The sequence below is a fragment of the Lates calcarifer genome, linkage group LG10 (genome assembly GCF_001640805.2).
Source record: "Lates calcarifer isolate ASB-BC8 linkage group LG10, TLL_Latcal_v3, whole genome shotgun sequence".
Taxonomy (NCBI): domain Eukaryota; kingdom Metazoa; phylum Chordata; class Actinopteri; family Centropomidae; genus Lates; species Lates calcarifer.
In genome coordinates, this window is record NC_066842.1 from 18,285,921 (window position 1) to 18,313,381 (window position 27,461).

A 27,461-nucleotide genomic window follows, 5' to 3' on the forward strand; every position below is an offset into this window, starting at 1 on the left:
GGTAGGTAGGTAAGATAGGGAGGGATGTGTCTGGAAGGACACATGCTAACATGTTCTAACCTGTATATTGTTAATATGCTTGACTGATCTAACTAACATACATCTCTCTCAGGGACACATAAGGCTGGGCTGATGAGTAGTAAAGTAGTATGTATTATGTTCCACAGATCCAGGTTTAGTAGAACAGACGTCCCTTAAACCAATCCACCGCTTAATTTTTATTCAAAAACACTGAGACTCTGGCTGAGAAACAGTTTACTTAATTGACTGAGTACACACCACATTGGAGCAATGGGGAAATATGGTATCATGCTGAGCTTTGGCAGCAGCACTAAGGCCATTTCTACACCAACACAGCTAAATTTGAAAATGCATCTTTTCCTGTCCGTTTCAGTCTTCCAATCACACTATGCGACCATGTTTTTCACACCCAAAATCTGTGCTTTCTGAAAACAATCCCAGTGGCTGCATCTGAAAGCATAAATCTGAAGGAGAAGTGAAGCTTTTTCTAAAATCCCACTCCTCTACAAACTTCTTGTTTAAGAACAGAAAGAGAAAGGAGCATTTTCAGTTCAATATGGAGTGAACAAGAGGACTACTTTTTGGTTTACACAATGTCCAGTAATCCTAAATTATACACTGACACCAAATATATCAACGCCACTGCTTTTTTAGGTGGAAAATGTCATATGGAGTTGATGTTCCCTGAATTAGAATTCATGTTGGCCCTTTACCCTCTCACCCTCTCTCCCTTCTGCCATTCCCCCCTAAGGTCTAACTGCAGACTGCAGACAGCAGACTGCACACGCGCACACACACACACACACACACACACACACACACACAGTCAGTCAGTCAGTCAGTCAGACCATATTTTAGTACATAGTACATTTCAAGTGCATTAACAAGTCTGTCAAGTAAAACTACGCTATATAAGCTACATGTACCACTAGCTCTATTTGCTTTCACTGAATAATTTTCTTTTGCTTTACCAGTATCTCATGACCTTGAATCTCTTAACTATTCTTTGCTACTGACAGTGAAAAACACTCAGCCTGATAGGGAGACATTTCCAAGTGAAACTTCAGAGACTTCCAGAGACAAAATAGGGACTACACACTCTATCACTGCCAGATAGAGATGTTATAATGATATTTAACTATCATGCACAAGTTAGCTAGAACTGTATACAAGAAATATGGCCAACTACTTAAGTTCTTATTTATTTCTACAGTTCTTATTTATTTCTTTTTAAATATTTACAGTTCTTATTTATTTCTTTATTTCTTTTTAAATATTTATTTCTTTTTAAATATATAGACATTTAGGTCTACTCTTGTCACAGAGTTTGAGAGTAACGTAATTTCAATTCTCTGTTGTCTTGTACATGCTGCATAATTGACAATAAAGCTGACTTTGACTTTGACTTTTTTTGCCTATGAGCTTAAAAAATAATGTGAAAAGTAAACTTAAAGCCAAAGTACACATATTGATTGACAACACACATTTAGTCTCACATTTTGCACATATATAAACATACCAAATAAAAATGAGAAAACATACATCTGTGACACCTATCTCAAATTCTTCTGACTTGTTGGTCCAAAGAGCTACAGTATAAGTGATATAAAAAATACATGAATAAATAAAGATAAACGAGGTGTAGGAACATACCAGTCTTGATTCAAGATTTCAAAGGGAGCCTTGGTTAAGAAAACTACACAATGCTGCTGCCACACAAAAATACACACCTGACAAAGACAGTATGTGACAGCCACACACAAATGCGGCCTTGACTGAAAAACTCCACTCTGTGTGTGTGTGTGTGTGTGTGTATGTGTACGTGTATGTCCCCATGTGTGTGCTGCAGCAGGCGTTCAGCTTGTGTGTGAGAGTGTGAGTACCTTGCAATACTGATAGCCAGCATCAAGCCAGCTGTTCCTAATATGATGACACAGATTAAGTCCAGACACTCCCTCCATCCTTCCATCACTCAATCTATCCTCCCTTCAGCGACCCCAACCCTGTTAACCCCCCTGTCTCCAGTGACGACAGGACTAATGGAAGGCCATATGACCTAGATATACACCAATAGGCTGTCGCCAAGTGCAGTATGTGCATCAGTAATGAAAGCAACAACATATTGTAGCACACAGACTGCTTATCTAAAAAATGGCACAATAGGGAGAGCAGGGAAGTGCACACACAAACAAGATGTGCAGACATTTATTCTTCCATTTGCTTTTTCATTTTAATGCTTTAATACAAGTGGGTTAGGGTGACCCTGTGGTTTCCATACTATGCATAGTGTTTACGCAGGATGGTTAAAAGCATTAAGAATTGAGGTCAAGACAGTGGCAAAGCCACCCAGTGACACATATATTCATTCACCCGCCTCTAGTTAATAAAACTTTTATAGTAGTGTCACAGCTTTACCAACTTTGTGTTACAACTGTTGTCCTGATTTAAACATGAGAGAGGTTGCCTTAGAAACTATTACTGACTATCATACACTTACATTTTTGATAATCAAAACATCTAAAAATCTTCAAAAAATAAACAAAAAACAAATGGAAAAATCTCAAACTGTAACTACTGTGTCTACGAGGACACGCAGGAGGCAGAACTAGGTCTACTGTTACTGTTTAAAAACAGGAGACACATAGTCTAATTTTGTGACACTCTGTGGGAGGATGTGTGGTTTAGTTGTTCTATTCTGAGTCTTGCGGGGGGTACAGGTATATTTTAAGGAACTCAGATGGAGAAAATGCCTTCCAACCAGACTTCCCATTTGATCTTACTTAAAATAGGAAACCCCCTTTGTTCTGTGGGGACTGCGGTGGTCCATAACCATGGTAAACGTTCACTGCACCGTAGCTAAACCAACATCCACCCTGTTCTACCCAAAGTGTCCCTCCCTGATGCTGCAGTAATGTCAACATTTGCACTGACTGTTGCTATTTCATGTCCATACATTTACTGTCTACAAGGTCTTGCTCATCTGGTGGAGCTATCAGCCTGTATGTAGGAAGGTTTTCACAGCTTATCAGAGGTCTTGCTCAGCTGTGACCTGAGCACGAGGGGAAGCAGAGGGGCTAAGGATTTGTCGGTAAGGCAGAGTTCCTTTACTGTTCCTTGAGCTTCAGGTTAGACTGGCAGGAGAGACAACCTCCCTCTGTACACAGAGCCGGTTTCTGAGAACAGAGACTTCTGTCAGGGAGAAGGGAAGAGCAAGGTAAACATAGGCTGTAAATGAGACCTTGGATTCCCTACAAGGGGGTGGGAAAGGAGCTCAGAGTCTGGTTCAGGCTAAAGTCAGGGTGAAAAGTAAGGGTCTAGAGAAGAGAGAAGTCTTAAAATGAAGAATAGAGCACTTAATTCTTTCGAAAGACTTCAGATTGTCATTGAAAATCTCATGAATGATTTGTTGCCCATTTTGCTCACGTTTGCTTTTATAGAATAAATTTGAATTAGAGAGCAGGTCCCCAGCCACTCACTGGAGCCATGTTTGACCTGACAGACCCAGCCAGCTGGCTGTCTATATGGTTGGATCCAGGCCAGTGGTGGCTATGTGTGAGAACCAGCCTTAGGCAGGCCAAGCCAGGCTGAGCTGATGGAAAAGGGCCCTGTGATGATGCCAAGCATGGCCCCTTTGTTTACATCAAAATGGAACAACAGACAAGAACACATGCACACATGTATACACACATAGAAACACTAACTGAACATCTGAAGTATCAGAGGACTTGCTGGGCAATGTGTACAATACTTTGAGAGGCTGTAGCTGTGACTTTGACTTACACTGACACATCCTCCCTTGCGCTCGTTTTCATGGTGTTCCTTCTGTTGGAACATCAAGGACACTCGTTGTGCAGTACTTTAACATCGTTAAGAACATTCTCAGTGTCAGTGGAGTGAAGCTAACACAGAAACATATCTGACAGCATCTGCTGTACAAAAATCAGCATCTGCACACTTATTCCCACATCACAGTAAATTCGCATGTACTGTGATGTGAACACACACTGACACAGACTTCCAGCAATCCAATTGCAGCCATCAGTTATTCTATCTTTCATTCTGACAATTAATAATGTAATTGTTTGAAAATACTTGGTTCAGAATAAACATTAGAGACATTTTGCAGGCCTGTTCTTCTGCTCATAATAATATAGATCAATATTATTTGTTTACTTTTATCATGTCTGATCCTTTTAAAAAGACACTGTACAATTTTAGATTCTTTAATATATTTTTTCCTACCAATCCACCACAATTGGTTTCCATTCATTTCCATACAGTATAATCAATTAACAGACATTTGAAACTTGAGTTGTGAATCTCATCACATTGAACATCAAGCTTGCAGTGATTTACTTTTACATATTTAAGTGTTCAATCCACAACATCCAATGGCTCTCAGCCATCTTGAATTCTCTTTCTATCACCAGTGAGACAGAAAAGAAAAGAAGTGGATTGTGAAGATAGTACTGGAGAAGGAAAATTGAAAATGATGGCTAAAAGCAGCATGACTAAGAAAAGTGGGCTGGTAATATCAAAGCTAATGATCTGAATCTTCTGCCTGGCTGAGAAAATCTGATTAGGAGAGGTAGAGGGGTAATTTCCTCTCTGCCCAATTAATTTTCTAACAAAGTGCCCCTCAGCAAGGCACTTAATCCCAAATGGCAGCAGGGAAGAAGCAGAGGTCAACAGCAATTTACTCTCAGTTTTCATTGTGTACATGTTTGAGAAAACAACAAGATGTTCCTGAAAGAAGATGTGCTACAAGAAATCATTCTGTGGTTTCATGCAGGTGATGGTGGAATACATGTCTTGGCAACACATGATTGTGCTCTTACACCCAAAGAGCAATTTATTTATGAAAATACCAATCTGAGAGTTTGACAGCATCAACAAATTTCATGGTAAGGCGCCCCAATGCCATATCTACCTTACCTTCAGCTCTAAATGCCACTCAAGCATTTCTACTCCCAAAGCTGAAAAAGTCAAGGCATGAAAAAGCAATGCATCAGCCAATTTTACTTATCACATTGCACCTTGAATTATATATAAGGGCTATGCAAATTGGATTCTCTGCTCCACTTGAAGTCACTGCAGCAATTTAGGGGCCCTGTAACATCCTGACAAGGCCTTTTTATAGAGCTGAAAACCTCTGTGGCAGAAAAGGAAATAATAAGCTGTGGGAAGTTGCAGAGAAAGAGAAATAGATATAGGAAAAAAGAAGAGAAGAATGAGCTTGTGTCTGATTAAGCCACCACAAGCTACAAGCTGGACAAAGAATGGTCCGTGGGGGAGCAAGAGCAGTGAGGGCAGAGGCTCCTCTGTCTGTCTGCTAGAGAGACAGGAGGTGTGAGGAGCTGGGAGGAAGATGTCTGCCAGCAGAGACCTAGAGGCTGGCTATCCTGACTGGACGGAGCGAGGGTCATTAAGCAAGGGATAAGAGATGACAAGGTGTCAGATAAATGACTTTAATTAATGATGCTAAAGCAAAGAGCAGCCCAGTGGGAAGCAGAGGGTAGGTGCCCGTTATAGACACCTCAGACTGTAATATCCCATTTATTCAATGATCAGCTGCCAAAGATGAACAAATTATGGCTTCTATATTCTCTGAAATAACATTTTAAGCAAATTTGTCTGTTTGTCACAAGTCAAACATCTTGCATACTGCATATGTTTAAAGTGGAATAAAAATACTGTGGCTATAAATAAAAACCTGCTTTCCCAGCTGAATTGTGGTGCAATGCCTATAAAAAGTATTTAACTTGAGCAAAAATGTGGTCTATACTGATGCTATAGAACCGAAGAATACAAGCAAAAGATGTAGTGAAAAATAAGCAAAAGTAACTTTACTGGTAAGTTTGGAAATGAGTCAGAGTCTGAGCTGTAAGACACACATACATAGACTTTTAGCACAGACTAGGTAGGTGCTGCCTACATACAGCTAATATCTATATTTTCCAGTGCATTGTCAGGTTATAGAGAACTTGGAAAGCCAAAACAAATAAGTAGTCAAAATAAAAAATGAAATAAGGTGTATTATCTTCCACAACTTAAACCTACCGCCAGGTCTTACGTCTCTGTAACTGCTACAGGCAAAATACTTTAATGAGACATCTCACTCATTTTAAATGGCATTAAATTGCAGGAAATGTTTGTGATTATGAGAAGATCATATTTATTTTTATTTTCTGCACTCCCAAACTCTTAAACATTATCCTTTTCAAAGTCTGCATTTGTTCCAATTTTCACGCATCAGCGCCTCTACCAGTATATCAATGCAACACATGAGCAGACAAATTAATTTAATCCACACATGTAACTACATTAGTAGGAATCACCTTCAGAAAATTGGTGAGATCCACGGAGCTGCTACCCTCCTCCCACCTGTGATCTCAGCATGGGGCTCCTTCCCAGTAAGAAGCGGTGAGAGGGAACACACCAGCTTCACACCACTTCTATGAACAGCCAGCCTCTCTTATCTGGGAAAAAAAGAAACTCTTACTAAAAAAAAAAAGTTGGCTAATATCTCTGTATTGGACTGTGGGGTGCTCTCACACCCGAGATGAATGAATACTGCCACAGCGAGACTTGCTCACGATCTGTAAAACATTTAATGGGAAGTAATTGGGTCAACCTGCTAAGAGTGCAAGTTCTGCCCTTTGTCCAAGCAGTCACTTGATAGTCGTGTCACAAACCAGCAAAGGAGCTAAATGAATGTAATGTAATGAAGCTAAGTTTCTTCTATAGATCTAATGACAACCGCTGGGCTCCACCCTGTCTAGGTGAAATCAGCTCACTCCTATCCAGTATTTAGTCTTTATTAAAAATGTACAGCAACCATTAATATCATTAATAAACATGCACAAAACAGGTTCAACTATTTAATGGAGTTTGTTGTGTGAAGGCTAAGTTACAGTGCTTCTCAATCCCTTAGTAAAGGACTGCCAGGATTATATTCCAGAAAGGGCAGTTTGTCATGACTGTGTTAATTTCTTCCTCCAGTCTGGAGAAGTATGGGATATCAAGGAATTTTGAATAGTCTCCAGGTTCTTCAAAGTAGTTGACAAGGAGACATATTACATGCAAATGATAAAATAAACAAGATTAGACAGGCAGGCTTAAGTTATTTGTTTTTACATGATGTTCTAGACTTGAGGGTGCTTTATGGTATTGTCCAGTCTATTTATAGATTATCACCATATATTATCATAATTTCTAAGGATGTAATACAGTTTAAAAAAAAAAAAAAGTCAAGGACTAGCATAAGGTTTTTTTCAAGATCAATGTATGCTTAAATTTAAAAAGTGACAGTTGTGCAATTGATGCCATGGCAGCTCCTGTATTTAAGTGGCACTCTGCCTGTGTTGTCTGACACTACAAACTTTATCACTGCTCCATACTTTCACTTCCTTCCCTTCTTGTGCACCAGTACTGATTAAGCAATGATAATTAGTTTTGGTCAACAAATCAACACTTCCCACAGCCTGTCCATCCACCTTCTTTCCCTGTCTGCCACCTGCCCCCTCTCTCTGTCCCCCGATTGACCCCACACTGACATACACTTTGATAGAAGCTGGCAGCAGCTCCCAGGTTTTTCACAGATAGATATATGGACTTATCCTAATCTGAGTGCAAATCATACACTCAACTCACTGGCATTGATAGAAAGGATGGATCTTAACAAATACTGATAGTTCACCTTAAGATGCCACTTTGCAAATATGTCTTCTCACTGTCCCTGGGTGGTACCTAAGCTTTAGACAGTTTCAGTTTTATTTGCCATAGTTTAAGATTGCCACCACTTAGGCTTCTACAGCCCCTTAATAAAATGTAAATCTACAATTCCATAGTGGTGTGTTACATTTGCTGTCATTATGCTGTTAGAAGAATAGGCAGTCAAGATTGGTTTCCACATGTCACTAATACACAGGGAGTGTCTCAAATCACACACACAAAGATAGATAAAGCCACTCTCAAACCATCAGGAACAAAATAAATAAACACAAATCTCACTCTGGCTCCCTCAGTGTTCATCTCATTAAATTACACTCTGCTTTGTTGATCAAAAGAGACTGCTGGGTACTCTATTTTCTGTTAATGGAGTTCTACAACACTCATTACAGATGACAGTTAGCATTACTAATGCCCCCCTTAATTTGTTCTGCCTGACAACCAATTTGAAAGTACTTTTCAGGCCCCGAATGTATAACTAATCTTTTATAAACTGGTTCCAGGCTAACACTATGCAACAACATATGGGCCTATGTTACAATCCATAGATCTCATTGTTCCATCCTATATAAAGTAATTTACTGATCAAATGATAAGCATTTTAAAAAGACTCAATATGGAAAGGAGAGCAGCTCTGCTATTAACCACAATTTCCATATTTCTATTCATCTTGTTATTCCTCTCTACAGCAAATCAAAGGCCAAGAGAATCAGTCTTCAAACTGTTAGCATAGGCTTGTCTCACACAGATGTGTGATACAAAGAGACAGGTGAGAATTTGGTATTTCAGCATGTACCTAACAGTACCTCTGTAGTAGGTGAGTTGCTTGAGAAATTGGATATCAAATATGGACATTTTCTACTTTCTGTACTTTCCACTTTGTGTTAACCTAACTGTGATCACAGTACAAACTTCAAACTGTTAGTGTTGAGGTGACTGACACAAACAAAGCTAAGCCAGAGTGATTCACTACTGATGAGACAGACTGGACATGCAGAGAATAATAAGACGTCCTCCATCTGTTGACTCACAGTACGTGAACTTTTTAAATTCCATTCCCAGTGAGTGGACACAATTATGTGTGTGCAAAACTATGCCTTAAAAATGGAAGGCAGAATAGATAAGGGAGCTATGTAACCAGTCATTCAATCAGCAAACAGGAAAATAAACTTTATCTAAACTGTATTTATGACCATTATCTCACAACTATAGTAAATCAGATAGTCTGAATGTGTGTGGCTTTTAAGGTGGACAAAAATGACATAAGAGTAGCCTGTGTGTGAGCTACAGGGTACAGGTTGAGACATTTTGCCTGGTTAATGAGTAATTTACTGTTAAACCTCATATGTCTTTGTGCCGCACACACATGCCAAGATAAACAGCTTGGGCAAGGCTGGATCCAAACACTTCCTAACTGATATTAGCAGGCAAATGGTACTTTTTTCCCACAGCTACCACAGTACAGCCTGCTAACATCTTAGCACTGTAAGGAATAGCAAAGCAAACTTTCTATCTGAAGTAAACACAACACAATTTTGGGATACCAAAAGCAGAGATACCAAGATAAGTGTGTCACTACTATCAATATGATTCTTCCACAACAAAAGAAAGGAGGATTCTAATTATAATAATTCATCTGAGTAAGTGTCAACTTATTAGCGTAGTAAGAACACCTGGTTAACATCTTTATGCCAAATGGACAGATGCACTGAGCAGCTGACTGACTCTTGTATAGACCGACATACAAAAAGATACTGGTACACTTATCCTTCCAGGAGAGAATAAAATACACCAAGTAATAAGGATGGCAGGCTGAAAAAAGAAACAGCAACTAGTCATTACACGTTTTCTGCCACTGTATGAAAGATCAACATGTACTCTAGGCAAACTGCCGGTTTTAGGGCTTTGCGTATCTTTCTGAAGTATCATTCTGTAGCCAACTGTCCTTGTGCAACCTCAAACATTTACTCCCTTCTAACCCAAATGAATCTGACACACCCTGTAAGCTGCTGAGTTCTGTCAAACTGTTTCTCTTTTTTCAATGCTGCGTTATGCTACAACACTGACACGCAATTGCTCACATGGATGTGCAGAAGTCACCAAAACAGCTCAAATGTTAGTGTTACTGTTGGGAAGTATCTGTAGGAAGCAAACTTAAAATGTAATAAAACCTGGCATAAATGGAAAGTACATCTATTTCACACCTTAAGAGACATGCCCTAATTCTCTCTTCTGCTCAATAAGTGAGTTCTCCCTCCTGGCAACTCTGGGTAAAAATGTGGTTGTATTTGTGTCGAATTTTGAAAGTAGACTGACGCCTGAGAGAAAACAGGTTCACAAATTAAACCTGAAGCTTGGACTGTAACATGAGTGGCACATGCAAACCATTTGTTTTACTGGAGCTAAGACAGACAGCTAGCCAATTTAATGACTGTATGCCTTAATAAATACAAAAAAAAGCGAGAGAACAGATGAGAGCTCAACTTACCTTTCACCTGAGCCACAGGAGATACTGCATCCAGAAGCCTTTATGGGAGCAGCCTGTCTCACCTACAGAGATGGAAAAAGTTAAAGAAAGGTTTCACTTTTAGTCACACAGTACAAACAGATAAACCACCTCCCTCCCAGTGTGTCTGTCTTTCCCATGCTCCTCCTGGTCACACCACTATGCTAAGGAGGGCGGGGCCCCACCCAGTCTCAGTCCCAATCCTAAGGGAGCCGCAAATGTCTGTTTCCCACCTGCAGACATCACTGTCAGTCAGTTACAGCTAGTCCACAGCTGATGTAGATTTGGGGCAAAAGAACTACACAAACTATCAATTCAGTCGATTCAGATAATGAAAGTAGCAGTATAAGGGAAAGTACTTACAATTATATTTCACTGAAAGAAACAGGACTCTATTCAGTGTGTGTTTACTGAGTCAACAAACACACACCAGCAGTTACAGCTATACTCAAACACAGAGACACACTATCACATTTATGGAGGATGACTACTACTCTTACACTAGACAAATACACACCCTAATGGAATGTGCATCCAGAAAGACTGGAGGTATCAGACTCCTGCATGACAGTATAATGTCCATTTTAAATGAATACACTTCTCATTTTAATTTAAATTTGGTCTCTCACTCTAATTGGTTGTACTTGACATATATTGTATTGTTTACAGCTAAAAATCTGTTTTCAACACCCATTCTGGCCTTTTGTTTTCACTTGAAATGCCTCTTAATCCTGCCAGTGCAAAGAACAATGCATTCTCCAACAGCTGGGATGTGTGATAAGCCACAAATCCAAAAACCAAAACAAAACAACACACACATCAATTCATTCAACAGCATTCACACAAACACACATAGCCATAACGAACAACACTTTAATTTGAGTTCTAACAGATCCAGAGTCACATCCACAAATACAATACTCTAGTCACTTGGGAAAAATTTTTAGATTACAGGAAAAAATCACACACTGTGTTATCAAATCACCGGACTACTCAAAATGTACCTCCATAATACAGTTCTAAATTATCATATGCATAGTGGAGATTTGTCTCTGAAATTTCAGCTATATTTTCACCAGGATCATCTAACATGGATATTTTTGTTCAGATTATTACCACTTCACAAGCAGCAGAACATTGCCAACTAAAAAAGAAATCACAAATTCCCACTCCAACACCCTTACTTTAGTAGTTTTCAGTGATTATATAAAACCTGCAAGAGATGAAACATAATTTTAGTAGCACAAAAAAAGGACTTGGCATGAATCTCAGCGGATAACACCCCAGTTAATGATCTAATGGCAAGCCAACAAGTGTAAAATGGGTTGGGCGCTGAGGTGGAATCTGTGCCTTTAAATCCTATTGCCGAGCAAAGGAGGAAGCCATAACACTAGAGTATGTTTAACCTAAATAAGAAGTGAACTGAGAGAGAATCCCTGAGCTGACAGCGCTTGAGGGACAAAGACAAAGGTGGGAGGCAGCAGAGAGGAGATGGGAGCCAAACACAGACACCAACAAGAGGAAAACAGAAAGAGAGAAGGAGGGGGTCATCTCGGATGGTCTCAGAGGGCATGGCATTATCAGAATAACAAAACGCTGTGGTTTTTATTTTTGTTTTTTATATATGCCATACAAAACACATTGCACAAGAATGACAAAATGTACTCTGTGTGCAAATACAAATAGAGAAAAGTGAGGAAAGACACTGTGACCCAGAATGTGGCATGGTTTGGATGGAAGGACTCCAGATCTACACCACTTTCTCATGCACACGCTGCCCTACATTTCCTCATTCAGTCCAGACGTTTAAGTATCTGCTCTTAAACAGATGCTACATGCCACATAGAAATGATACTGTGTCATTTCATTCAGTACATGACCAAAGACAAGGAGAAAAGAACACACAGGAAGACTGGAGGTAAATTCAATTTGATCTCTCACTCTTATTGGTTGCACTCGACATATAGTGTGTTGTTTACACCTGCTTTAAAGATGGCTCAGAAAAGCTTACATTCAAAACACTTACTATAGAGACCTGCCACAGTCTTTTACTTTTAAATTCTACTTGTAGCTTCAAGTAACTAGGCCAAATAAAACTCAATTAGCCTCACTAGCCTTGCAAAATGAAAAATATATGGTTATGGATGGATGAAACACTGCCACATGCATACTGTATAACCAGCGCTCTGTGTGCTTCTGTCCAAGCATACAACATTTTACATCAGAGCACTGTGAGCCTGCCAGCTCTCCCAGCAGAGAGCCAAGACTGACTCATAGGAGTGGTCCAGGCCAGATCCTGCCCACTGATTTATAGTTGTGTCTCTGGCTCAATTAAGGAAAACAATAGGAAGGGCGTGAATAATAACTTGAGCCAAGGCGTAGGTGCTTCAACTGAGACTAGAGTAGTGGTGAAAAACTGAGGCAAAACTGACAGACTTACAATTAGCTGATATCTTAACATAGCATAAGATATTATTAAAGTATCCAAAATATATCAAAAACACAGTTCTTGTATATGCAAATCTTTCCAATGTTTGAAATTCACCACATCATTATTCAGACTGTGCCTTTAGGTTCTCCACCTCTTCAAGCAAGCAACAATGCTTCAAAATATATAAAATGTTTTGAATCAGATTTTACATACAAGGTATGGCTATTAAATAACAAGGCTAATGCTGTAATACAATTTTATTGAACATAAGCATTTTTCAGTGTCTTTCTCCTTCAACATACTCCCCTTCTGCATCAACACACCGCTGCATTCGGGTCTTCCACTAATCAAAGCAGTGCAGTAGGTCTTCTTCGGACAGTTGTCTTGGAACCTCTGCCGTTCTTTCCTTAACTTCTGACACAGACTCAAAACATGTTCCTTTAAGCACAGATTTGATCTTAGGAAAAAGGAAAAAGTCAAAAAAGGTGAATGGGGAGCATTCAAGCACTGCGATTTGTTTTTGGGCCAGAAACTGCATTTTCTTTTGAGCAGAAGTCACACACTTTTGTCATGTTCAAATTTTCATGCAAAATCTGCTGAACTGCCTCTTTATCAATGGAGACCATTTCTGCTGTCATTCTTATACTGAGTCATTGATCATTTCAAACGATTTGTTCAATTTGTTTGAATTTTTTCAGAAGTTTTTGATGTGCATGGGCGCCCAGAACATTCGTCGTCTTGGATTTCTTTTCTTATCAAAAAGCCTTCAAAAGTCAAGTGTTCTTCAGTAGCCACCTCCACTTCCCTCTCCATCCATGCTACTTATTTTAATGCAATTTCAAGTAAGGTTGAAGCAGGTCACACATGGCTACGCAACGAAGGTAGACAGTTGTCAAGAGCCAGATAGGAAGTCAGTGTCTGTTTTGGGAGCAAGTCTTTTCAATTAATTGATTATTAGGCAAAGTGCTTCATCTGCTCCTGGATCAGAGGCTCTAATCCAAGAGGATAATGGAGGCTGATATTTACAAATGTCCTTAGGTATACAGGGACTGTTTGTCCAGTTGAGCTGAAGCGCAGAGACAAACAGACTATAAAATTAATCATTCTCCCTGCATGGATGCAGAAAAATCAGAAGCCTGAGACACAAGGACACAAAGTGAGCACTCACTGATCATAATGACTGCAGATTAGACTTTACAGGAATGGCACTGGGTCTGAGGGCACTTAACATTAAGTGCACTCAAATGCCTTATAAAACTAATTATTGTTCATCACATGCCCTTCTTCCCTCTGGTCCTGTTGTCTGTGAAATTAGGTTTGACTCTAATTTGGCACAATTAAAATGGTAACATGTGGGATCCAGCAAAATAGGACCTGCAGTCAATAACAACTGGGCCCTCTATCCCAGCACTGTGTTGGGGACTAATCAGGGTGCTTTTGATAATAATGATGGCACAGAACATTATGAAAGATGTTTATGAGGTTCAAGTTGCAAACTGCAGTAAGGACAGACAAAGTGTTGTAACTCTAAGTATTCAGCGACAGTGTCTTTTACATTTAACATCTGTGTTTGCCCCATGCAGACTGAAGAGCCTCACTCAGCAAATGTCACACTGACCTTTACTATAGATTAATGTACTGCTCTACACTAATTTCATATCCACAGAGTTTTTAAGTACAGCCTGAGCCATTTTTCTCAGAAAACAGCCCAGATCAAAAAATATTTTTGCTGTAAACATAAGGTACATTAGTCTTCTATTCATCATAAAGCCCACAATTCTGCATAATAATTATCAAAATATTAACCATGAATGGCACTTCATCTTCATAAGGGAACTGTAGCTGTGGGCGGCCAAGTTTTTAAATAGGCTTTGATCACCAGGTTGTTCATTAAATGTTACTGTAGCATAATAGCAAAGCAGCCTTATTAGAGTTATAGTTAGATTCTTAAAGGAGAGGGAGGACAGAGTGCTGAAATGCCGCTTACATAGAGGAGATGCAATTATGACGTGGTTCAACTAAACATTACATAATAAACGATTTAATAAATGATTACATAAATGATTTAAGTTTCAGTTTTCTCCATTCACTTGCTCTTTCATACCCACTCATGCCTATTCTCCATCTCTCTTTCCTGGGAGTCAGTTGAACATTTTAACATCAATATTTTTATATTAATTTTCCAGCCTGAACAGAGATGCCTGTTCACCAAAGCCTGGTTGTGTCGACCCAGGACAAGAGAAGGGCGACCACCAATCCACTTCACTGTGCTGATCTGGATGGGGTAGAAACATGTGCATACATGTGGTTGTTCCTCTGCACCTTGACGGAAGATATTTTTTATTTGAATGTCTGCTTCAGAGTAGATACCTCAGTGAAAAACAGACACCATCGCTCATCATATCCCTAGTTTACACAAAGGTTAGTGGAGCAGCCAATAAATCATAGCCAGCTGTGCTGGCTGTGGTAGTTGTGTTGGCTGCGTGTGAAAATTATCAACATGACTGGAAGAGGACACTGATCAATCACTAAAAGAAGCTTAAATGTCAAAACCAGCACCAAAATCTAGGCAGCATTGCATCAACAACAGCATCATAATCTGGCATTAAAGAAATTCTCTGACATTTTAGAAAAACACACTTGTTTGCTCCTGTACTGGGAGTCAGATGAGAAGATCGATAACAATTTCATTGCTGTGCATTCAGAAGAAAGATCAGACTGAGACGTGTTTATCTAAGTACAAAAGAGCGGAAGCAGAGGGGAAAGGCTGGAAGCAGGGAGACACAAACACTGGAGGGAGGGAGGTGAGAGAGATGAATGCTGCAGCAGTGGTTTAAGAAATTTGAATGAATATTTTTGATCATTTTCTCCTGTGTGACACCTGGTCACTGTTGGAAACTAGTGTAACCAACATAATTCAAATAGCCCATGTCCGTGAAAAGTCGAAACTACAGCCCTTTACAGTCACCTCTCATATGCAAGCAGTGAGCATTAAATATCAAAAAGACAGATTTTGGGTGGAGTATCACTTTAAGACTGAAGTCAGATGATGATCCCATGTCATGGAAACGTCCATGCTCTGAAACCCGAGGTCTTTCTAAAAGGTTAAGTCGATGCTTGCTTTCTTGGAGCTGCTTGGCAAAGATGGCTTTGCTTGAGTGTCACAAGTTTCCCTTCAGTGTAATTTAACACAGTATCACTTTCTCCCCTCACCTGACCACTCCATCAGGAAAACAGAGACCTCACACAGTCATATAAAAAAAATACAGACACAAGTATTCATTTTCTAAATCAGCAAAGTTGTGACATTACATTAATAGTTATTAGCTCATCTGAGTACAACCAGTGAAATGACATAAAACATCAGCAGCCAGATGCCAAAAATTAGAGCCAATCTGACTCAGTCTGCTCCATGATGACCCTCCAAAGAGGGCTTTAACAGGCTGATGTTAAAACCATGACGTAATCAAGCCTCTCAGCAACACCTCTTTCATAATAAAACACTGTTAAAAGTATGTCAAAAATCTACAACAACCCTGCTGTAAACTCAGACACAGACGCTGCAGCTTATCCCTTGAAACTGCAGATTATAAGCATTTGACATGGGGCATGCACAATGCCAATCATTTGAAACTGAACAAAGTCCCTGTACAAGGCCTGCAACTCAGCAACAGCTTTATAACAAATGTAGATCGTAAGAAGGACATATGCACCACTGCCTCATACTTGTAGGTAATTTGCAACATTGTTGATCACTACATGGGAGCCCATCAGAAACTAAACGAGCATAGCACAGTCAGGAAGCACTGAGCCTCAGTCAGTAAACTCATGTGGTTGATTGTTACCTAATAATACTAATGTATGTATTCCATCTAAGCGAAACATGCAACCATGTGTCATCTACACACATTAAACTTTTCCTCACATTGTACCACTTTGCATTATTGCACTTGTGCGATTTTCTGTACAGACAACAGCATTTAACATTTAAACAAACAGCAGCTCTATACATTAAGCTAGAGTTGAGTGAGAGGTGGATATCGATTGCAGAGGCGCTAGCTACTGTGAGAACGCTCCGGCAGCCACTGCCTCTGTGAAAAGAAGAGCAGTGGATCTGTGGTGCTTTATAAATACACACACCAGCTACCCAGCAGCCTAGGAACAAAGGTCAAGGGGTCAGGAGGTTAATCGCAAACCCTAAATTTGAGTGAGGTAAGCAAAAGGCAGACAAAGAATGGGAAGCAGTGAGGTACACAGAATATTTTGTTTCCATTTAAACAGATGCAACAAAAGATATTCTGTGAAACAAAAACCTGAATATATGCAAGCATCATGGAGATGGAAAAAGTCTGTATTTGCAGTTGCAATCAAATATCTAACAAATTATCTTCAGAATGTTTCTTGTAATACTGCATTAAATAAACTGGCAGGTGGATATCGATTACATAGGTTGTCACAAGTGACCCTGAGCTCAGTGTACAAGTAGGAGACAAGATAGGCCCACGCAGCAGAACAACACCAGGGATACGCTGTCGTCCTTTAAGTACACTGCGAGGCAGTCTTTCAGAGAAAACTGAAACAACAGAGATAATTAGTTATCAAGTATTATAAGACACACTGCACAAGCACTCTGCAATCAGCAGAGAAGTCTCATGATAGAAAAACCCAGTTTCTAGAGTAACAGAAACTGTTTCTAGAGTAAAATCTTGCATCTAAGTTTCAGAGGCATGTTTGCAGAGGCCTTGCTTATCTTTAAAAGGAGAAGCTTCTTCCCAAGATTAATGTGGTACTGACATGAAAGACTACGTCTTATAAGCGGCCCAGAAGGGGTTTGTATCGGGCTGGCATAACATAATTATTTAATAATGCTTTTGTAACATGATACCTGTACAAACTTTTGTGCATTTGACTAAAAGCTTTAAACATCTTACTCTGTATGTATGGGACCATACAGTATAGTATATGTCATCTTGTGTGCTCTTTTCCTGAATTTAATGATGCGGCCTTATAATAAAAAAAGTCAGCACTGTTGTACTGTGTACAGGCAGCTGAGTTTTAACTGGGAATAAAGTGACATTCTATGAGAAAGGGACTTGTTTTTAGATGTAAAGGCCAACTTACAGCTGTAAAGTTACTTTGGACAAAAAAAAACTCTGCAGGACCAAGGAAGGGGAAGGGAATCTTGGCACAATAGAGCTGCTAAAAGTGCATTTGCTCTCTGGAGGCAGAGAGACAGACTCAATATGGAGCAGTATTAGCCTAGATTCCCCCACTAGATGTCGGGGAAAGCATTTATATCTCAGGGGAACTGGAACGGCGCTGAGCCACTTATCAAACCCTGGAGTAGAACACTTCCATTGTTAAGAGTAGTCAAATTCAAACTCATAGTTTATAGGTCTGAGTATCTTTTGAAAATTACTAGGAAGAATTTTCACACTTGTCATGCCCAGTTTCTTTTCTTTTTTTCAGTAAAGACTGATTTTTAATAGTGTAAAGTGACACTATCTTTTTCACAATATAGTCTGCCTTGAGACTGCTTTAGCACATTCTTTCTACTTTTCACTTATCATTGGTTGTCAGTTTTCCTTGTTGTCTAGTCTCATCCAAATGTTTCTCCTCATGTCTTGGCTCTCTTTTTAAATTATTTATCATCAGTTGCTTCATCTCTTCTTGTAGCTGCCACTATTAAGGCATGGTCATGATACAGTAGGTGAGCAGTGAGACCAACCGAACGCACTGCTTAAAAGTGAACAATGATGACGTGAAATGTACTTGATGATGTGACGACAATGCGTCAGAACAGTTGACTTCAGTTCAACTTTCCTGTTAACATTTCCAATACTTTACATAACTGCTGTAGGTTGACAATGCAGAGGGCTCACCCAAATGTAGAACATTAATACATTTATTTCTTATTATTTATCATTGTTATTGTGGGAATTTAAAAAATATATAATTAGTTATCAAGAATATTTTATCGCACAGCCCTAGTTGACACCCAACATTAAAGGATAGGGATCAAAAAATAACCAGGACATTCTTGTTCCTTTGCAAAATATGGCAAACAGGAACTGATCAGAAAACAGTGATACTCCACCTGTTGAATATATAGTAAACCATGGAAAACAAAAGCAGCTGTGTTCTGCAGCAACAAAGTGAAGATCTAGTTGCAGATTATTTTGACTTAAATTGGTGAAATGCTATTTGCTATCATTTTAATTTGACTGCAACCCTAAAAATAAACCTTGGATCCCAGCCCTAGTTGTGAGCTTTTTCAAAGAACAAAACAGACCAATTATCAACACATCTGAACAGCATGCACACATACTCCTGATATTTATTTTCTTTTTTTCTTTCTCCTTGATCTTACAGCTGCACAGGGTACACTGCCTACAGCACTTTCAAGGTGTGGTCTACCTTTCAAGCAATTCGTTTGAGCTTGCAGCTTCTCCAACAATGCAGCTTAGCTTGTAGCTTTTTCAGCAATGCATTTCAGCTGCACACGCATGAATTTTAGTGTTATGAAACACACTTTCCATAACGTACTTTAGAAGTGTGGTGCAAAATGTAACTGAGATTTTAAAAAATGACAACAGACAGCTTTCCCTCACATTTCCTCTATAATCTCTATACTCTCTATAATGTTATATTTTCAAATAAAGGCTAAAAGAAAGAGCTAATTTTAACAACAACAAAAACAATCCTGGAAAATCCAAGGAAAGAATACAAATTGCCCAAATCTGACATCCTGACGCAGGGCAGCTACTTCTTATAAAGTAATTGAGTCCCCCCCCCAATATTCTTAAGATGTATATTAGAGTTTTTACTGCAAATGAGGAAAGAGAGAGGAAGGATGACCTCCGATACACAGCCCCTACACCACCAGGACCCCCCCACTGTGTGGCTTCTAGCAGGAGTCACATCTACAGTATGTGCTTGGACATGGTACTTTCTGAGCATTCCTCACAGCACAGCAAGGAAGTTGGGACATCTGTTGCTGTGTCTTCCTGCTAGAAAAAGCAGTGATAAAAAAAAACCCAGCACTAACCACCCACAGAAAGTGACTCAAACAGCTCTTCAGATTCTCACCACCCTTTTCTTTCTCCTTCATTGACTACCACTCTCTCCCCATTTGTCATTCATGGCAGGGCAAAGCCACAGTTCTAGTTGATAGGCTTAGCGAGCAACACCATTAAATATCCCTGCCTGATTAGTGCAAGGTAGACTGTCACATGGCATGACCAAAGTTGTGTGGGTGTTAAGAGATAGACAGAAAGCCTCCTCATTATAAAAAATAACTTTCAAAAAGTGGAGTAGCTATTAATTTGTTTGGTTACAGAGGATTAAGACTGCCTTCTGATAAAGGGCATCACACACAGAACATTTCACGCAACACAGATTTGATCAAAACCAGAAACAAATAGTGTAGTGTCTGTTGTTATTGATCTCATGACCTATTTCTGATAGCCACTCAGCATTAATGACCTTCAAATGCCTGATATGTTAGTATCTCTCCTACTGACACCACTTACAGTCTGACATTTTGCGGCCATTCAATATCAGATCAATTTTTGTCCAATGCAAGTCTGACGGAGAATCCTAATACTTGATATTAGCCCTTTATTGTTACGTGTAACTTAATCTGAAAGATGAAGTTGACCAAAAGTGCAGACAGATCACAGAAAGGCTGAGGCAAAGGAGCAAATGAGGACTTTACAAAGCTTTGACAAAAGGAGAAAGTGGGTAACAAGAGACAGCCTGTTAAACTTTCCTCTCTCACTCTGCTGCAATTTCCCAAATATCACCTCACATTTCACTTCTGGCAGTCTGGTAATCATTTCCTCTTGTGCTTAGATTGCCCTCTCTCTAGATTATTTTTTTTCCAGTATTCTGAGCGACACATTTCTGTAAAGCCTTTTTAACTATTAACTAAAGTGCACTTCTGTGTTATTCTCATCTCTAGCAAAGCTCAACTCGACATAATACCACACGATTAAAGATGATGAGCTCTTCTATCTTTGTCTGCACTGGGAATAGATGGAGATGGATGAGGCAAAGTGCCACTGTAAAATCTCCACATTCAGTCATTACCTCATCAAGATCAAATATCACAAGTATAGTCCAACCCATACTTTATTTTTGAGGCTGCCTATGATATCAGTATTTGATTTAAAAAAACAGATAATACTATATTGGTCAATCTACTATTTATTCTATACACATAACATAAACAAGCATTATTAATAAGAGCCCCTTAAATGAGCCTTTTTAAAGAGTTGTGACTATGCACTGAGCAGGACGTTTTGCAGCTGACAAAAAACTTTGAGGCATCTATTTAATGGAGATATTACCTCACACATACTTTGGCATATTTGTACTGCAATTTCTTGTTCTTATCAGCAGACATTTACACTGATTAGACACACCGATACGCCTGCAATACACCAATACTGGCTGTTTATCGGTCCAGTTCACGAGTCATTATAGAAGCTGCGTCACTTGAAGAGAAAAATAGTTTGATAACTGCTTACAACCTATCACAAAAAAACTCATCACTACCTAGTGCCCTAAATGTTACTCGAGCAAGGTCTCTGCAGAGAAGCCTGCTGACAGTCTTCAAGCTAGTGCTAACAGTGAACAAATGACAAAGGTTACTACCACCAACACTTGAGTTGAACCATGCTGAAAACGTCTTTGCCTGCACTGTATTATATTTGACATTTAACCAGGCTCACCGCTCAATTCCACACTGCATTATGTCCTATCGTTACATACTGCACGTAACGCGTCGTGCACTGTCTGATATAACGACCATGTATTATGAGTATTATGACCCCTTTGAGTAATGGGGGTTGTTTTGTAGTGCCATTAATCTCCATGGTTATTCCTCCGATTACTGTTTTGCCACATGCGCCGTTATATGGGGTAACGTTGTCCATTTTGATTGGTCCAATTTACCAATCCGTATAAATATGCGGGAATTAAAACGAGATCGTTGTCCTTGCCAGTCACAGCCACCCCAGTCATCGGCTAGGTTCATGGTTGCCATGCAAACAAGTGACAGCGAAGCTGCAGCCGCATGGGGCACGGTGTGCTCCGCTAACGTGGAGATGAAGGTTTACTTTACGTGGCTAGCTAGTAACGTTAGCCACTATCCACCCAGACAGCAAACCGAGCACACACTGATAGCGTTACTACCAACGCTGACCAAATTCCTCCAAATATTGCGTAGTTAAGATGTCCCAACTACCGTCTGGACCCTGGTATGCAGCACATCCTCCCTGTTCCCTATTCTAAGTCAATGCTATCTGAGCTCCGCTTGTTAGCGTAAGTTAGCACATAAAACATTACGTTAGTTGAATACAAGTAACGTTTGCTGAAAATACCGTATCTTTCTCGCCGTGTTGGCGTGGTGTAGTAAGACGGCAGTAAAATGTAAACTCACTCTGAGTCGACTAGGGCAGCGCTCATACAGTTGTTTCCGAGCTTCCTTCCCAGTCCAGCGTCATAGCACGGGGCTGAGGGGAGCAGCAGGCGGGCTGTGGCGGACGGTTAGAGTCGGTTGGAGGAGAAGTTGGTCCGTTTCAACATGGAGAGCGTGGAGAGCGGACTGGGTCCTCCTGCTGCTGCGGTTCATCTGGCTGCTGCCACGCACGGGGAACTCTGGCGACACCTGTGGCCGCAGCAGCGAACAACACCTGCTGCATGACACCTAACCACGGAGATCAAGGAGTTATGTGACCTAGCCAATAACATCAAACACTATATTTGTCAAGATAATACTCACAACTTTATGAATTTTACAGTGCTACATAATGTCTTAAATCATATGTCATATATGAACTATTTGATTTTGAGTATTTGTTCTTGTTCTTTTGTTTTAATTGGCTGGCTAATTTTGACTTCATTCTGTATTGCTGCAAACTGAATGACAATCATAGTTTTACTGAACTAAACATACTGAAAATGCGTTCAGCCAAGTGGGCGCTGTATAACTGACTCAGGCATGCTGATATATTGGACTGCAGGCCAGACATCAACAGACACATGTACTGTACACTCCTTTCAATGACAAAACAGGAAGTGAGGTTAACTTCAGGTCAAGGCAAAGTCTCTACATAGCTGTGTGGTTGTGTTTTTCTCCACAATTTTCATTTCATTTTCAGAGGCTGCCATAAAAAACAAAAACTATTACCACCTCAATCAGAAGCTGAAATATCCCATTGTAATCCATTATGGTGGATTTACTGGCACATAAGTATTTGAGCTCATCATTAAATTTGGATCACCCAGTTATCTTTTGTCCTATTTTAATTTTCTATTTGCAGGTTGGATCACTGCCGTAATGGCTTCGGCTCTCTGTGTACTCTTTTACTGCAAATTACAGTATAGGGAACTACAAAGAGACGTTCAAATGCCAAATCTATTTTTAGGTCTAACTTGTGGATCTGACAGACATGAAACAAGGATGGTGAGAAGGAGTGGGGGGAGAGGTGAAGCAATGGGAGTAAGGGAGGGAGGTTACTGTATAAGTTGTGAGAAATATCTGGCTTAATGAGGCAGAGATGCTGAATTTTATACTACCACCATGCGCAGAGTCCGTTGTCCTGTGTGAAAATAATTGTCCTTTAAACACCACCATATTGTACAAAGGCCTCCAAAGTGTAGGCCCAGTGTGAGCTGTAAAATTAGAACTTTTTGAGGTCTGTATAAGCAGCCCTGTACACGAGGCTTTTTCCTCATGGCATTATTTATTCATCGTTTGAGGGTGCACTTAGCTACCTGCAACCTCAAAGTTGCTCTGAATAATGCAGAGTTGTGCCAGCTCAGTCCTCTGTGCTGCAGCACACAGCATGTTCAATTGTTTTGCTCCTTTGGATACTTTTCATTTGACTGAAACAATGAAAAACTATTTGCATAAAGAATTTAGCAGTAGTGCAGTGTGTAGTGTAGCTTGTGAAATGTCATACAACACAAAAACTTAATCACATTCTCAGTGACGTCTGGTTGGAGCAAAAATGATGATTGTGAACAGACAACATGGTGAACATAAAATACATAAATTATACTGATTCCAGTAAAGAGGAGACTAATGCCACACTCATTCACACACAGATTAAAACCACACACAACACAGCCATACACATATGTGGGGTAAAAATGTAATAACATATTTAATCCCAGTTTTGTTAGACAGATTGAACAGCATACAAATATTATTTTGCTCCTTTTACATTTTTGCATTGTACCAGCAAGCATCTCATAAAGCATTTCAAAATCATCCTAAAAATGTTATGACTGTTTTTACTATTTGCTATTCTTGTTTTTCAATCAACACACAAGTGCTTTCAATCATTTTACTTACATTAAAATACAGTACAATACAGTAAAAATATCTGCAGGCTAACTGCATATATCAATTATCTTCAGAAAAAAAAAACGTACCTGCCACATGGAAAATTCTGCCCTTTAGAAGCTGAAAATAAAGCTTGCATTCCTCTGGTGATTTTAACATCACAGGAAATGGCCATAGATAGACCAGATATACAGCAGGAAGTGATAGGACATTATTTTTTTATGAGGAATTAACAATGTAGAAAAGAAGGATATTGACAAAACAAAACAATGTATGTGATCTCTAAGTTCTTCAAAGTACACATTGTTGTGGTATGGCTTTTGTAACCTATCAGTAAAATATTCAGTGTTCATTGTTTGTGTTCCTGAGTTTCTGTTTAACGACCCATCTCTTTAATTTTAAAAAGTAAAACTGTAACAACCAGATATGGGGTGAATAACAAAAGGTTACAAACAGTTTGACAAAGCACTGGCCAAAATGTAAGATACTGATAAAGAGAAATCTTGTAATTTAAAAAGTGGACAGTGCAGAAAGACAAATGCATCCAGTGCATTATTCACTACAGTGCATACAAATACAGACTCTACAACAAACAACAAAACTCCTTCATTAAAAGGCATTGCACAGTTCAGTTTGACTTAAGAGGTGCAAAAACATGTGGCTGCACAATCTGACAAACAAATGACAAAAAAATTTGATATATTGAAAAACTATATTTTAACATTCCCATAACACGGTAAAATCACAACAGTCCCTGTTAGTCTGTTACAGTTTTGTCTTTTGCATTAAAACAACAATAGAAGAGTGCCACCTACTGGTATTAAAGCCCACAAGTTTTTAAAAGGCACATAGTATTTATACCAGCAATCTTTTTTTTTGTACAAGGCGATTCCATAAGTAATAAGTAATGATAATACCTATACAGCATCCAACATATTACCTGAGCTAAAAATACAGTAGTAAGCAAGGAGAAAAAAAAACTGCAATACAAAAGTATGCAATTATAAGAAAGAATCCAAGACAGAAGTTTACATATAATCCAAACAGTTTTAGTCAATGATTATGTCCAAAATCATTTCTCCATATAATTTTTTTTCATTGCCAAACATTCAACATTTTTAACAAATAAATACCAAAACAATAGGTTTAATTCCAGGAAGCTACAAGGTTCTTAACAAGAGCAAGACAGGTATAAAAATAAATACAGCACAATCTGTTAAAAGCCTTCCCTTTATAAATGTCTGCTCAATTTCTTGCTACAAGTACAGAGAGAAGTAGAAGACCACAGCAGTTTTTCTGGCCTATGCATTGCGGTAGTTGTTTTTGCGAAAGCCTTTTTTGGGTTCTACGTTCTCGTAAATAGAGAGTGCAGCAGTGTTTTGGTAGATTAGATCCACATTGGTTCCAGTTCTTGCCCTGATTATGTCCATGGCGCACTGGTTTAAGAACACATACTGATCCTGCAAAGGACAACAAATACAAATGTTTACTGAGCTTCAGTGTACTGATTATTTCAAACAACATGTACAGTCAGACACGTGATAAAAACCACAGTGGATTTTTTTTGTGTCCTACCTCTGTCTGCACCATAAGGGGCCGGTGCATGCGCAGATCATGGACGATGCCGTACACGTCCACAATATTTTCCCTCTCAATCTGGAAGATCAAACGATCAATGGCTATGAAGGTGCCTGTGCGCCCAACACCAGCACTGAGCGTAGACAAGGTAGACACACAGACCAGAGAGGGAAAGATTCAGATTATTTTGTCATTTGTAAAATAGATTAAAAGTAGAAGTGTGTGTGTTTGTGTGTGTTCTGTCAGACCTGCAGTGGACCACAGTAGGAGAGTGTCTGGAGTACTGGTTCATGTGCTCTCTGACCAGGTGTCTGAAGCTGATGAGCAGCTCGGTGGTTTCTGGTACCCCATGATCTGGCCAGGCTGTGAAGTGGAAGTGACGCACCGACCGGGTCTCAGCTGTTTTCACCTGAACAAGCAGCACAAAAACCCGAAATAGATGTAAAATAACTACTGATAGGTGATGACTATCACCGATGCACAGTGTGGATTTTTATACCGTTGTAAAAGTGTGTTTTCCTTGGCAAATGTACCATCTTGTCACTTACATTTTTAATGTCAAAGTCCCTGATGGTCCAGTCTTCAAGTGGTATTTCAGAGGTTGTTATCACAGTGATGTTTTCAAAGTGCATGGTGCCAGATCCCCAATACTGCTCACATTTTACCTGGAAAGGGAAGACAGTTGTTGAGTCTATGTGCATCAACATACATGTTGCTGCTAGCTGTGGTGTTTGTGCTTGTACTCACTCGTCCCTGTTCATTACAGCGTGTCAGCATGACAAGTGTCTGCACATTCTTCTCCCATATCATCCTCCAGAACTCGCTGACCGTGGTGGGCAAAGGACCCTGAGCTGCAATAAACTCCTTCCTGGAGTTGTAACCCTACCAAATAAAACATCAGCCCAGCCACAGAACACAGACATGCATCTTGTTCAGTTTTCCCTGAGATTCTCAGCTGTTCCAAACATCGGTGTGGATGAAGATGGAGTAGTTTAAATAGCATGGCATTAAGCAAAAGAATGATCTGTTATTTTGCTCAGTAGGATGTTTACTGATACTGAAGCAATGAGTGAGAGAGAGAGAGAGAGAGAGAGAGAAAGAGCTGCTTCAATGAGTGTCAGTACGCACCGGCATGTAGTTAGCATTGATGTAGTCATCATATGGACTTCCATGGATAATAGAGAGTTTCACCCTAGAAGAGTCATCTAGGAGGTGAGAAAAGGGGGTAAATAGAATGGAAGATCTGTAAAATGTTATGACTGCACTGATGCTCACTTTTCTGCAGTGTGAAAGAATTGAAATTAATTGAATTATTGTGGTGTATTTCCCTACACTGTCACTGCACTGAAAGATGTATGATTTAGTCCAGGCAAAAATGGGATAATGATAGTGGATACACTGTGATAGGCGATGATACAGTAAAGAGTGAGGACTGGATTTGGATGGATTTGTTAAGGTGACTCACAGGGAAGCACATTGTTGTAGCGGTTCTTGGGCTTGTTCTCCAAAGTCAGAGCACTTGTTTTCGACTGACCCGTTCCAACAACCTTCAGGTCCTTTAAAAGAAAGGGAAAAAGCGTGATTGTTGACTGGACGTCTGCTTTACGATCAAAATCTAGTGCATGTGCAATACCACAGAAAGTAAAACTGATGTTTAGCGAAAATGAAAAAGTCTTTAAAACACTGCTTCATTTGTACCAACCCTGACTTATTTCTAAACATTAAACTGTTAAAGTGTCTGACATGTCGGAAGCTGGTGAGCACTAATTACCACACATCTCTTTTTTCTTTTCAAATTACATTGTCAAGTATACTTGTTGCATTTTCATTTCTATCAC

At 39.5% G+C, this 27,461-nt stretch overlaps 2 protein-coding genes across 54 annotated transcripts in view; both read right to left on the reverse strand.

Moving 5' to 3' along the window:
- The window catches only part of osbpl5 (oxysterol binding protein-like 5), a 41,881-nt gene extending 19,513 nt beyond the window's left edge, over window positions 1-22,368 (reverse strand). For 2 of the 4 annotated variants that reach the window (XM_018664196.2, XM_018664194.2), the window contains exons 1-2: window positions 22,135-22,366; window positions 10,241-10,302 (exon numbers count right to left, since the gene is read on the reverse strand). The gene's annotated coding sequence lies outside the window, so the exon portion shown is untranslated. Of the gene's footprint in view, window positions 1-6,359; window positions 6,501-10,240; window positions 10,303-22,134 lie in introns of all 4 variants that reach the window. The other 2 variants (XM_018664195.2, XM_018664197.2) reach the window with 2 other exon arrangements.
- A 1,471-nt stretch (window positions 22,369-23,839) lies between these two features.
- Window positions 23,840-27,461, reverse strand: part of LOC108875356 (receptor-type tyrosine-protein phosphatase eta) — a 51,151-nt gene continuing 47,529 nt past the window's right edge. For all 50 annotated transcript variants that reach the window (XM_051073512.1, XM_051073506.1, XM_051073493.1 and 47 more), the window contains 7 exons: window positions 27,089-27,179; window positions 26,752-26,828; window positions 26,371-26,505; window positions 26,172-26,288; window positions 25,872-26,032; window positions 25,621-25,756; window positions 23,840-25,505 (listed from right to left, as the gene is read on the reverse strand). In XM_051073512.1, the coding sequence (XP_050929469.1) occupies window positions 25,347-25,505; window positions 25,621-25,756; window positions 25,872-26,032; window positions 26,172-26,288; window positions 26,371-26,505; window positions 26,752-26,828; window positions 27,089-27,179 (876 nt within the window). In that variant the 3' untranslated portion in view covers window positions 23,840-25,346. The remainder of the gene's footprint in view (window positions 25,506-25,620; window positions 25,757-25,871; window positions 26,033-26,171; window positions 26,289-26,370; window positions 26,506-26,751; window positions 26,829-27,088; window positions 27,180-27,461) is intronic.